Here is a 12,823-nt window from a genome sequence, read left to right on the forward strand (position 1 = left end):
AAAAATTGTTAGATTTTTTTTTTTTGAAGTTTCAAATTGTTAGGTAAATACATGATAGTTTGCGTATTTAATACATGTATTTGAAGTATGTATTAAACTGGTAATCATTTTTCTTTATAGTGTTCCTTCAATACCGTGTCTTTTTTTTTTAAATGATACATATTAACGGTTAGTTCTTACATTATTTTTTTTCTTCGTTCGGGTTTGAACGTAAAACATTCAACTACTTATTACTTAACTGAAATCAGTTGAGCTATGTAACCCCCAACTTCATTACACGTGTCTGATTAAAAATACTAATAATTTAAGATCTCAGACCCGTGCGTCGTGTGGGTTTGATGTGCATACTCATGAATTTTTGAACACGATTGTTGCTTCTGGAATTCCAAAAGGTTTACATTTCAAGGTTATCATTGACTCCATCAGACAAAAGAATCTCATTCAAGTTTCAACGAAGACAATTTCCATTGGTTGTTTCATTTGCTATGACTATGAATAAAAGTCAAGATAGTCGCTTAAACATGTTGGAGTCTATCTGCCTCAATCAATTTTCTCCCATGGGCAACTATACGTTGCCATGTCTAGAGTTACTAATAGGAAAGGCTTGAAGATATTGGTTCATGATGACGAGGGTGATGATACAAATGTAACATCAAATATGGTCTATAAAGAAATATACCAAAATGTACTTTAGTTGGTTCGTATTACAAAAAAACTTTGGATATCCTTATTAATGTGTTTTGTTATACTAATACTTTTATTTCAAATATGATGTGCTTGCTTTATTTATATTCTAACGTTTGTCAAGGATTACTTCACTATACATTGTCCAGTATTATTAGAGACCCGTGCGATAGCACGGGTCAAAAGTCTAGTGTGAGAAAATTGTTTTCAAGGATTGAGCACACATTTCAGATTTTCCACAACAGAATTACACATATGTGTACACCAAATCAATTTCATTTAGCACATTTAAAAGCACATTGAAAAAAACCAATTAAGTTTAACAATATCACCTATTAAATAGGGAGATTAATTCAAAAGAAGTTACACAAATTTGGCAAAACAGAGACGTGATGACATTGAGGATGTCAACAAATTTAATTTTCAAATAAAATAAATTAAATTAATTAGAATAAAATATAAATAACTTTTGAAATATCTAAAACATACAACATAATCAATGTATCTAGTCTTTATTATAGACTGAATACATTAATTATTCAATGTATATAAAAAGTTAAGTTTTGCTTATAATAGTGAACGGAGAGAGTAGATTGTAGATAGTTATTCTACAATTATCATCGAACTAGCTTAAATATTAAATTGAGTTATTTGAAATAATCTACGGACATAAGTTTTATGAGATTGTTTGAGATAACTTACAAAAGTAACTTATGAAATAATGAAAATATCTTATATGTAAAAATAATTTTATTTTACCATTTGCTATAGAAATAGTTAACTTTTTTTTTGAAACGGAAAAATTTATTAACACAAAGCCTGCACAAGAAGCGCAAAAGCCAGCACAAACAACAATACAAGTAAAAGGGTGCCGTATATAGGCGGAACACCCTACACCAAAACCACCAAAACAGAGGGGCGAACAGCACAACCTAACAGCAAAAAACAGGCCCCAAAAAAACAGCAACCCACAAAAAGCCTATCAGGCCCAGACTGAAAACACGCTACCAGCACCCCTAACAAAGCAGCAGCAGCAGCAGCTCTCTAGCAAGAGAGAAACCACCCAGCAGAGAACAAAGCTTCTGCTAAAAATAAAAACACCAAGGTACTGCCACCCTCTAACATACCCCTCCCCTTAATTAAACCTCTTAAGACATTCTCCAGGGTCCCAACACCATTCATAAAAAAGACAAGGAGTAACATTCAATCTTACATAAGTTTTTTTTTTTTTTTGTTTAAACCTATATGAACTTATACATAAAAGCTTATCATTACAAACATGAAACATTTATTCTATAAGCTGTTTATCCAACTGGGCAAAATCATAAATAATTATCCATACAATGATGTGATTACGGTACTTAATAATAGTTGATACAAATATTGAATCTACAAATGATAGTTCAAATTATGCATACATAAGTAAAAACTTATTCTAATAGATCCATTATCCATAGTTATTATAAATACATGTAGTATAATGATTAATACATATATGACAGGATCAACTTATACTAGTAGATAATCATAATTAATATATAGTAAATAGGAAACAAACTTAATAATACGGAGGACGTGGCGGTGGAGGACCGGGATGACCAGGCTGTGGTGGAGGTGGACCAGGATGACCATGAAGTGGTGGCTGTGGTGTATGATGGTGGTGGACAACTGGTGGTGGCGGTGATGGAGCGTAAGGATTTGGAGGAGGGGGTGGATGGTTGAAAACAGGTGGTGGGGGAGCAAAAGGATCATGAGAAGGTGGAGGGTGGTGAGAGTGGGGCATAGGTGGTTGTGGTGGTGGTGGACCTGGACCAAGTGGTGGCCCTCTTCCCATCATCGGAGGTCCTGGTGGTGGAGGATTGTGCCTGTGGTTGTGAGGGTAACTCATGCTTAATTATTTTCTTTCTATAGTAAGAAGTAAGAACCTTACCTCAATAATTTAGAAGTAAAGATTTTTTGTCCTTGCTAACACGATGGACTGACTTATGGCTGGGAATTGTTGTTGTTGTTGTTGACTTGTTGTTGTGTTGTGTCCTTAACTAATTAATAATGTTAGTACTATCTAGAAAGAAACTTAGACACTAAGCTTAAACGATATTTATAAATTTAATTTTAGAGATAATATGTCGGCAACGGGTCTTCATAATCCAATCCTATTAGTAACTTGAGATATATATTTGTGGTTTGAGTCGTGTTAGAACTTCTTTTATTGGATTGGGTCAAATGAAAATGAATTTCATCTTTTAAAAATGGTTCATATGTAAGATGCTGAATTTATATTAATTTACTTAAGTTCAATAAAGAGTGAATGTTAGAGAGTGTTAAAAGGATAATGATTCTAACATTTCTCTTTAATTTTGTTCAATTATACGTGTGTTTAAACACTTTTTACTTGTGTTTGTGATTAAGAAAGAATTTCTCTATATTGTCATATGGTAAATTTTAGGGTTAATTAAGTTTTTAGTCCCTATAAATACTAACAATTTTGTTTTTAATCTTTACAAAATAAAATCACACTTTTTAATTCCTATAAAATTTTCCATCAGCATTTTTAGTCCCTGTAAAAAATTTCCATCAATAGTTTTGGTCCCTAAAATGCTTAAGGAAAATGTCCCAGAGACTAAAAAGTGTGATTTTATTTTATAGGGATTAAAAACAAAACTGTGAATATTTACATGGATTAAAAACTTAATTAACCCTAAATTTTAAGATATGTGTGTGATTTGATGCAAAACAAAATGTGGTTGATGTAAAATTACTATTTTACCGTGACAGTTCATCGTCTATTTTCTTAAAAAATAATGAAAATATAGTGTATTGATTCATAACAAAAATAATGGATTTTTCGTTTTTTTTTTTTTGGATTTTTCAAAAGCAAAAATAATGAAAATCGTTATTATGGTTGATTAGTCTATAAAAGGAAAACACGAAAAGCGCGCGTAGAATGAGAAGTGTTAAAAATGGAAATGCAATGTGATGAGATGAGATGAGATTACATTGAACTCAGAAATGGAATTTTCTCATCAGAAATCATCATTATGCAATTGCGTTGTTAATTTTTTATTAGAAGAGAATTACATTCTAACTGCTTTTGAACTTCTTCATGAACTTCTTGATGATGGACGTACCAATCAAGCCATTCGTCTTCAACAATACTTTTCTGATCCTTCCAGATTTCCTCCTAATCAAATCTCTCGTTTCAATTCCCTCTCATGTATCTATCCTTCCTCTCTCTTCCTTCTTTAATTTACTCGATTCAATCTTTCTTTATTTTGTTTTTATCCTTCAAATTAAATGTAATGTATAATCTATATAGCACCTACACTTCTGATGGAAGACGTGTCCGGTGATCAATATGTGTCAGTGCCTAGCACGATACCCACATTCAATTATGTCATTTTCTTAAATAATTACTTTGTCGACATGTTTGTGTATTAGAGATGTACAAGTTAGTTGCATGTTAGTTAAATCATGGCGTTGGTGTACATGCATGTGTATGACATTGTAATTTTGCAAAAAGTACACTTTGATACCAAATATGCAATAAGCCTACTGTTTAACTTTTAGAGTCTCTACAACTATGAAACACGGACACATACACCAGACATAACACATACCTCGACATTGATAATTATTTGAAAAATGACACAATTCAATGTAATCATACATGTCAGTGTCATGTTGGACACCGACACATCTTCAATAAGAAGTGTCGGTGCTAGAGAGATTATATCTACAATGCAATATAAAACTTCGCAGGTGCTATTTAGAACCATGAGTATATGCTTGGTTTCATTTTTGGAGGAGTCAAAGTTGCAAAATTAATTCCAACTTGAAGCTAAAATTTGTAGTTTTTGGCTTCTACAATTGATTTTAGCTTTGGGTTTAACGCTCAATTCACTTTTACATGAATGTATTACAACAAAAATCACTTTCCTTGAGTGTTTGGAATTGCGGTGGAGTAGATACCCATGCACGTCCATATGAAGCTACATATTGTAGCTTCCACTTGGACGTGGTTCCAAACATATCATACAATAAACCGGTCATGATCAATTTTACAAAATCATTGTACAGCCAAACATTACAAAGTTTGGTTTTTGTTACAATATCAAAATTTTGCATTGACTGCAATTGCTATTTAGAACCATGACCAAATTATGAAGTCTCTACTATCTATTTCGAGGATCAAACTTAACTCTATTTTCATTCATTCAAACTTGAAATTGCATTTGCTTGTTGCAGTGGCGGATCCTCAAACACTGCAACAAAACAAAGAAGAAGCTGAAGATAAGTTAGTGATGACAGATTACGAACTGCGTTTGGCACAGGAAGACATTACAAAACTGAAAGCCGAATTGCAAACCAAAACAGAATATAGTACTATTGATGATGCAACTATGAAGTCAAGTGGAGATGTTTCGGTGAACAATGTTGGTGGTGAGTTACAAACTCAACAACAAAAAGGGAATAATCATAGTCCAGTCGCTGCTTTGGGTCCAGTGAAGGAAAATGAGCGTCGAGACCTCAATTGCGCTGTCAAGGAATATTTGCTTATAGCTGGTTATCGACTCACCGCAATGACATTTTATGAAGAAGTATCAATATCATTCATGAATCAACTCAAGTGTTTTTCTTTTTCACATTTTATGATCTTAATGTTTAATTTTCATTAACTGTTATTGTAGGTTACAGACCAGAACTTGGACATTCGGCATAATACAAATGCATTAGTACCCGATGCCTTGCGTCATTATTATTATCACTATCTTTCATCAACTTCACAGGCTTCTGAGGTCATTACTTAATTTCTGGAGTAGCCAAATTAGTTCATTTAATTAAATAAATGTTCCAACTGGTTGTATATATTTGATGTCTTGGAATCTTGGTTTCTTAATTTTGAGGTTTTTACTATGCATACATGTAAGTTCACTGGATAGTTGTAAGAATCAACTATATGTTCTTGCATTGGCCATATTAGACCTGCAATGCTGCTTCCAAATCACCGTTTATGTTGAATCACATGTGAATGGATATGCAGGAAAACATTGCCCAAGTTCGAGAAATCGAAGCATTGCTGAAGGAAACTCAGAGCCTGAATGAAGAAAAGGAGAGCTTGTCGAAGGACAAAGATTTTACAGACGGTCAAATAAGAGCATTAACTAAATCCTTGGGTGCACTTCAAGAAGATCTTAAGCAGAAAGAGAACACGGTATAGTAGCTATCTCAAACAGTAATCATTTTCTATCATGAATCTTATACTAATAATAACTTTTAGGTTCAAGTGTTAAAGAAGTCTTTGGAGAATCAAAGAAAGGAGCTCCATGACTGTAGAGTTCAGATCAGGAATCTGAAAAGGCATAATGAAGGGTTCGGTTCCGGAAATAGTCTGGTTGTTGGTGATGTTGATAATGTTCTGCCCGAGTCTTTAGATAAGTACAAGGAAGAAATTAAGAAATTACAGATGGAAGTTGAACGGTTGAAGGAAAAGAATAGAGGAGCTCCAGAACATCGAAATTTTAGCATTTCTGACAATGAACTTATACAGACAGAAGACAAATTTATTGAGATGCAAGAAGACCAAGGTGCAACCTCTCATTCTGTTGATGAGGCATTGGATGTTGTAAACGATGAAGAAGCTCATTCTCCCGCTCTTCAAACTCTTAATGAGTTTGCTGATAAACACACAGATTCACAACTAGATTTATTCAATCCTACACCTACAAATACTGCTTTTGAAAATATTGAAAATGTCTCTGAACAAAATGGTGGCAAGCAAGGAGGCGATAGCAGGTTACATGCTAAACCAGAAAGTGTAAATGAGGAAGCAATATTTGAGAAGATGGCAAGTCCATTCTACTTTGATCAAATCCACATACACCATTACTTTTTGGTTTCTTTTTGCCTAGCTTTAACTTTGTCAAATGCGGAAGCGTTATAACTTGTTAGTTGCATTAGCGAATCAAAATAGAAAATATTACTGAAAATGCAATTTTTCAAGTTATGAAAATCTGAATTATTGACATTTATTTTGCTGTTCTTATATCTGTTAATACATTGACAGGGATTAGGAACCATTCAGATACTGGCAGATGCTCTGCCTAAAATTGTTCCTTATGTTCTAATCAACCATCGTGAGGTTTGTTACTCTCTAATTTTATTTACACATAAATCGCGTACAATATGTTACATAACTGTTTCATGGTTGCAGGAGCTCCTTCCTCTAATGATGTGTGCAATTGAGTACCACCCAGATAGCAGGACTCGAGATTCTTTGACGCACACATTATTTAACTTAATAAAGCGTCCTGATGAACAACAAAGACGGATAATTATGGATGTAAGTTATACATTGCTTCATGTAAGTTGATTAAATAATATGGTTTTCAATACAACTATGATCATTTCAGGCGTGTGTCAGCCTTGCGAAGAATGTTGGAGAGATGAGAACAGAAACAGAATTGCTTCCTCAGTGTTGGGAACAAGTATATTCTGGCCTTATTTTTTGCATGCTTCTTGCCATTCTGACTTAGGAACCTTGTTTTCAGTTTTTTGGTGTTATGGATTTTAGATAAATCACATGTACGAGGAACGTAGACTGCTCGTTGCTCAATCATGTGGAGAGCTTGCAGAATTTGTACGCCCTGAGATTCGCGATTCTCTTATTTTATCAATTGTGCAACAACTAGTAGAAGATTCTGCCACTATTGTTCGAGAGGATGCAGTTCATAATTTGGCTAAGCTGCTTCCACTTTTTCCAAACATGGATAAATATTTCAAGGTCAGCCTCACTATATCTGCTTCGAGGCAATCATGGAGAAGATTTCTGACTTGAGAGAATTGGCTACAATGTAAGCTCTGAAAAAGGTTGAGGGGACGGTCTAGGGAATGGAGCTTTATACCCTTAGCATAAAAAATACGACACTCTTTTTCTTTTGGAAAAGGAATAAATATAAAGAGTTGCTCCAATTCTTTGTTTTATTTTTGTTAGGTGGAGGAGCTAATGTTCCAATTGATATGTGATCCCTCAGGAGTAGTGGTGGAAACTACTCTCAAGGAATTGGTTCCGGCAGTTATAAAGTGGGGAAACAAATTAGATCATGTTTTGGTGGTTTCACTCTCTCATATTGTCAGCTCCGCTCAAGTATTGTTTTTCCTTTATATCTTCAATTTTCCTTTGCGATCCATAACTTCATTGTTGGCACTTATTTCTGAGTAGACTTTTTTTTCCGGAAATTGCAGCGTTGTCCAACTCTTTCTGTAGTTGAAGGGCGTTTAGAGTCACATCTACATGTGTTGGGGGAAAGAGAGCGCTGGAATATAGATGTTCTATTGAGAATGCTGGCTGAGTTGCTTTCTTTGGTGCACCAAAAAGCAATTGAAACATGTCCCTTCTTGTCCAACTTTGGAACTACAAATTTTGTGTTATCTACCGCATTGCTTGAATTGTATGCAAGGTAAGCTTGGTTCAAACTGTTCAATTTGGCTCAAACTATAGGACTTACGAAGGAAGTGATTGAACTTACCCCTGACTCTTGAATGTTGCAAATTCTTCCCTTCTACCCACGAGTTACTGGTTGGAATATTGGGTAAAGAGGGTGAAGTGAATGAGAGAATAGGTGGAATGTCAGGACTTGTGCCCAAAACTCACAAGATTTGTATGATTTTCTCATATTCTAATGAATAAGCATTGTAGAGATGAATATGCCGAACCATAAACTATGCGCGATCACAGTGTCAAACATATTGATCTTGATTGGCTCTACATTTGGCAGGGAAAATGTTGAATGGAATGCATTTGAATGGATGCATGTTGAGTGCTTTCCTAAATTGATACAGCTGGCTTGTTTGTTACCATGGAAAGAAGACAATTTGCGAAGCCGAATTTCAAAGGTTAATCATCTATATTTTCTGGTTTTTTATTGTGTTGTATGCTGAGTAGCATAAGCAACTGAATGATTTCTGATCAAAGTTGCGAATTGCAGTTTCTGTTATCAGTTTCCGAAAGGTTTGGGGATACCTATGTTAAATGCATAATGCTCCCTGTATTTTTAACAGCAGTAGGGGATGATGCTGATTTGTCATTTTTTCCTAAGGCCATTCATTCGAAAATTAAAGGTTATGTTTCCTCAATTTTTCTGTGAAATTTTATATATTTGCTTTATATTTGACAGTTTTCTTGTAGGTTTGAGACCAAGATCTTCTATTCCTGAAAGGCTCTCTACATCATGTGTCCTACCACTTCTATTAGCTGGTGTTTTGGGAGGGCCTCGAAAACGCAAAGAATTAATAGCTTACTCGAGAAAGCTGCTACTAGAAGACAATTCCAAGGAAAATCCATCAACCAAGCACACAACTGAAATTGTTAATGCTATCCGCTTCATTTGGTTTGTGTACCCACCAATAATATGTTTACATTTTCAAAATTGCTAGCAGTCTTTTTGCCAATTTAGGTCTTGAGCTTTATTTATAATGCAGCATATATGAAGAAAACCATGGTATGATATTTGATATACTGTGGGAAATGGTTGTTAGCTCTAACGTGAACATGAAAATAACTGCTGCCAAACTTCTGAAAGCTCTTGTAAGTCGACTACTTTCATAGTTTGTATTGAAGTCTCATATTAATGTCAATGCTAACTTAGAGGACTTCATTATTAGGTGCCATATATTGATGCAAAGGTTGCCTCAACTAATGCTTTGCCTGCCTTAGTTACTCTTGGATCTGAACAAAACCTTGATGTGAAGTGCGCTAGTATTGATGCATTTGGTGCCGTTGCTCAACACTTCAGAAATGAAATGGTATCTGTTGCTAGCTTATATCATCAGGTTTAGATGATATGAAGTTAATTCTGACTACACGTTTAAAATAATGATCATAAATATGATCTCTTGCAGATAATTGACAAGATACGTGTTCAAATGGGTGCTTTTCTTGAAGATGGATCCCATGAAGCTACAATTGCTGTCATTCATGCATTGGTGGTTGCAGTACCTCATACAACAGAACAACTTAGAGATTATATCCTTAACTTTATTTGTGGGAAATAATGTTACAAAATGTATTTTGACTCTCAAGATTCTGTCTCATTTTCGATTGCCTTTCAATGTTTCTTAATTTCCGCTGTTTGTTTCTTAACCTTGATGCACATCTATTGTCCAAGATTGCTCAACTTACAGCTGTGCCAATTGCTACTTCAGCTGATTTGAAGCCTCGGCAAGAAAGAGCCAATGCATTTTGCGAGGCAATCCGTGCTCTGGATGCTACAGGTTTGCTCCAAGACATTTATTATTCTTTCTAATTTATATAATTTTCAAGGTATTTTCTGATATTCACGCCAAGGCGTAGCAATAGTATTAGTAATATCACATGGCTTTTCCCGAGTTTATATGAAAACCTAACTTTGGTCATTGTATTGTATGTACCATCACTGCAAAAAAGTTTTACATTGTTATTGTTACTTGTAAATGTTCTGATACATCATTATCTATTATTCTTATGTATACCAAGGAGAGATTGAGATTATAATAAATAATTGCGTTTAATATATTAATATTTAGTAGATGTTAGTGTTACATGTACGATCCATAGCAATTGCCCTTTGACAAAATATTCACAAATCAACCTTAATATTATGATATATTATTGATCCATAGCAACTTGCATTTATTGATTATTTATCATACAGATCTTTCTGCAAACAGTGTTAGAGACTACCTCCTGCCTGCTATACAAAATCTTTTAAAGGACTTGGATGCCCTGGATCCAGCGCATAAAGAAGCCCTTGACATTATCATGAAGGAAAGATCAGGGACAGGTTATAAGGTTGGGATTGCAGGGTCAATGAGCAACTTCTTTGGTGACGCTGGCTTGCGTGGGAAGAAAGACAGTACAGAATCACCATCAGAAAGAATTGTGTCCCCCAAGGGTATTGCGTCACAATCACCACCGGCAGAGGACACTAGATTTAGGCGCATCATGCTGGGACATTTCGGTGACATACTTCGTGGCAAGGGGAAAACACCAGAGGAAACTCAGAACTAATATGAAGCATTTTAGCCTTGTAATTACACACAAAACATTGGAAAAACTTAACCGCTCAAATACATGTTCAGAGTTGCGTACCGATACCTTGATTTTGAGGGAAAAATTAATAAAATTTGAAAACGAGGGATGAAAAGGAGGTGGAGTTATATGTCTTAGTCTAATTATGTAGAGACCATATATACACATCTCCTGATATTTAGTATCAGAAAATACTCCTTAGTAAGAGGTACTTCACAAAAAGAGAAATAAACAAAATAACAATAAAATTGTGGAACCTTGAGTTTTCTTTCATTGATTATTGATACTTGTAGAGGTAATTTAATCCTAAATTCTAGGATCCACTACCAAGAGTACAAGGCTCCGTTACAAGCAGTAACTACAATAAAATGCATAACATAATTCCTTCAGACTTCAAATAGTCTTCCATTGAGCCTAGCCTTCTGCTAATAAGTTTTTATCTCTCATTGGATTCTTGATCAGTATTTGACCCAACTATAGTTTTTATTAGGCCAATGTGATTTGTTGACTCATGGGGTTGGCCCAAGCTCATATCAACACCCTTTTTATTAAGAATAATAATAAGCACATAACAAATGCATTGTACATGCATAACTACATATAATCATGATATTAACATGTTGTAGCCTAAAATATTTATTTAGGGACATAGATTTCCTACGGTTGTTGCACGGAGTAATAGTCGAAAGAATCGTTAGATATAAAAAGAAAATATAATATTTTACTCTCTAATTCTAACGATTCCTTCTATTGTTGCACCAAGCAACAGTTGTAGGATATTGAAATCCTTTATTTAGATATACTATTCTATTGAAATACAATACATGTTTTATGAGCACGCGGTAACTTGAAGCTATCACCCTCTTTTTAGGTGGTGATCAATATCATAACTAAGACATGTAATTGTTTTTTTATAGTGTAGTGTAAGAAAAAGCTAGCATGAACATGAAACAAATTATATTTTTAAGGGTTAATTAAGTTTTTAGTCCCTATAAATATTCACAGTTTTGTTTTTAGTCCCTACAAAATAAAATCACACTTTTTAGTCCCTGTGACATTTTCCTTAAGCATTTTAGGGACTAAAAATGCTGATGGAAAAATTTTATAGGGACTAAAAATGCTGCTGGAAAATTTTTATAGGGACTAAAAATGCTGTGGAAAATTTTATAGGGACTAAAAAGTGTGATTTTATTTTGGCTAAAACCCACTTTTTGCCCCCTAAGTTTGCAAAAGTTGCGATTTTGGCCCCCTATTAAAAAAAATAGCATTTTTGGCCCCTTTCGTCCAAAAATTACTGAGAAGAGGCCACGTGTCCCAAAAAAGGGGCATAATTGCAACTTTTTCTAAAGATAAGGGGTCTAAAAAGCATATTTCCCTTATGTTAGAGGGTCAAAAGAGCATATTTCCCTAAACATAGGGGGTCACTAATGCTATTTTTTTTAATAGGGGGCCAAAATCGCAACTTTTGCAAACTTAGGGGGCAAAATGTGGGTTTTAGCCTTTTATTTTGTAGGGACTAAAAACAAAATTGTGAATATTTATAGGGACTAAAAACTTAATTAACCCTATTTTTAATATATATGGATATGTGAATGAATTAAGTGGGATGTTTAGGGTTGGTGTAGGAAGGAAAGGGAACTTGGCCTGATTCAATAAGGTGAATGTCTTGGAGAAGGAGTTGATAATGGCTCTTGACTTGTTCAGGAGTTTTTCCACCAACAACCTTAGCAATATTGTACCAACGTTCAGGTGTGTCTTTGTCATAAACTGCTAGAGCTCTTTCAAAAGCTTTATTGTCTTCAACATTCCATGTAGTACTGGAACTGGATGAGGAAGAAGACATCACTGATTATTTTAATTAGCAAAAAGAAGAGTAATTATTTGCTTATTTTGCATGCATAGTTGGTGGCTTGTTCCCTTTTATAATCATGAGAGGTGAGATATGAAAGGTATAGGGACCAAAAACATAGAATTGCAAGATTCGAGAATGAGTACCTTCAATTCAACAATCGAATAATTAGTTAGTATCAAATTGAAAATCAACTTTATGTGGGATCGAATTTTGTGGATTTA

The 12,823-nt window shown here is 34.4% G+C and overlaps 1 protein-coding gene and 1 pseudogene across 1 annotated transcript; one reads left to right on the top strand and one right to left on the bottom strand.

The window, feature by feature from the left end:
- Positions 1 to 3,630: 3,630 nt before the first annotated feature.
- LOC146911802 (uncharacterized) lies at positions 3,631 to 10,865 on the top strand. The gene is made up of 19 exons (XM_085717887.1): positions 3,631 to 3,898; positions 4,930 to 5,282; positions 5,373 to 5,480; positions 5,726 to 5,896; positions 5,963 to 6,529; positions 6,749 to 6,823; positions 6,896 to 7,024; positions 7,095 to 7,169; positions 7,256 to 7,465; positions 7,676 to 7,828; positions 7,927 to 8,141; positions 8,460 to 8,577; positions 8,670 to 8,802; positions 8,870 to 9,071; positions 9,163 to 9,268; positions 9,346 to 9,486; positions 9,583 to 9,706; positions 9,835 to 9,954; positions 10,374 to 10,865. Exons 1-19 carry the CDS (start codon positions 3,694 to 3,696, stop codon positions 10,727 to 10,729), a joined length of 3,561 nt encoding a protein of 1,186 aa, XP_085574013.1. The 5' UTR covers positions 3,631 to 3,693; the 3' UTR covers positions 10,730 to 10,865.
- Positions 10,866 to 12,214: 1,349 nt separating this feature from the next.
- On the bottom strand, positions 12,215 to 12,731 carry LOC146911803 (protein RADIALIS-like 1 pseudogene; annotated as a pseudogene).
- Between the last annotated feature and the right edge of the window lie 92 nt (positions 12,732 to 12,823).

Source organism: Medicago sativa, chromosome 6, assembly GCF_051527215.1.
Source record: "Medicago sativa cultivar Bolivia chromosome 6, Bolivia_mono, whole genome shotgun sequence".
In the NCBI taxonomy this organism is placed as follows: Eukaryota; Viridiplantae; Streptophyta; class Magnoliopsida; order Fabales; family Fabaceae; genus Medicago; species Medicago sativa.

Excerpts from the sequence above, each read along its gene's own strand:
- LOC146911802 (XM_085717887.1), top strand. The coding sequence starts at position 3,694 with ATGGAATTTTCTCATCAGAAATCATCATTATGCAATTGCGTTGTTAAT. Across the intron at positions 7,025-7,094 it reads AAAGACGGATAATTATGGAT|GCGTGTGTCAGCCTTGCGAA; the intron begins GTAAGTTATACA and ends TGATCATTTCAG. Across the intron at positions 9,269-9,345 it reads CCAAACTTCTGAAAGCTCTT|GTGCCATATATTGATGCAAA; the intron begins GTAAGTCGACTA and ends CTTCATTATTAG.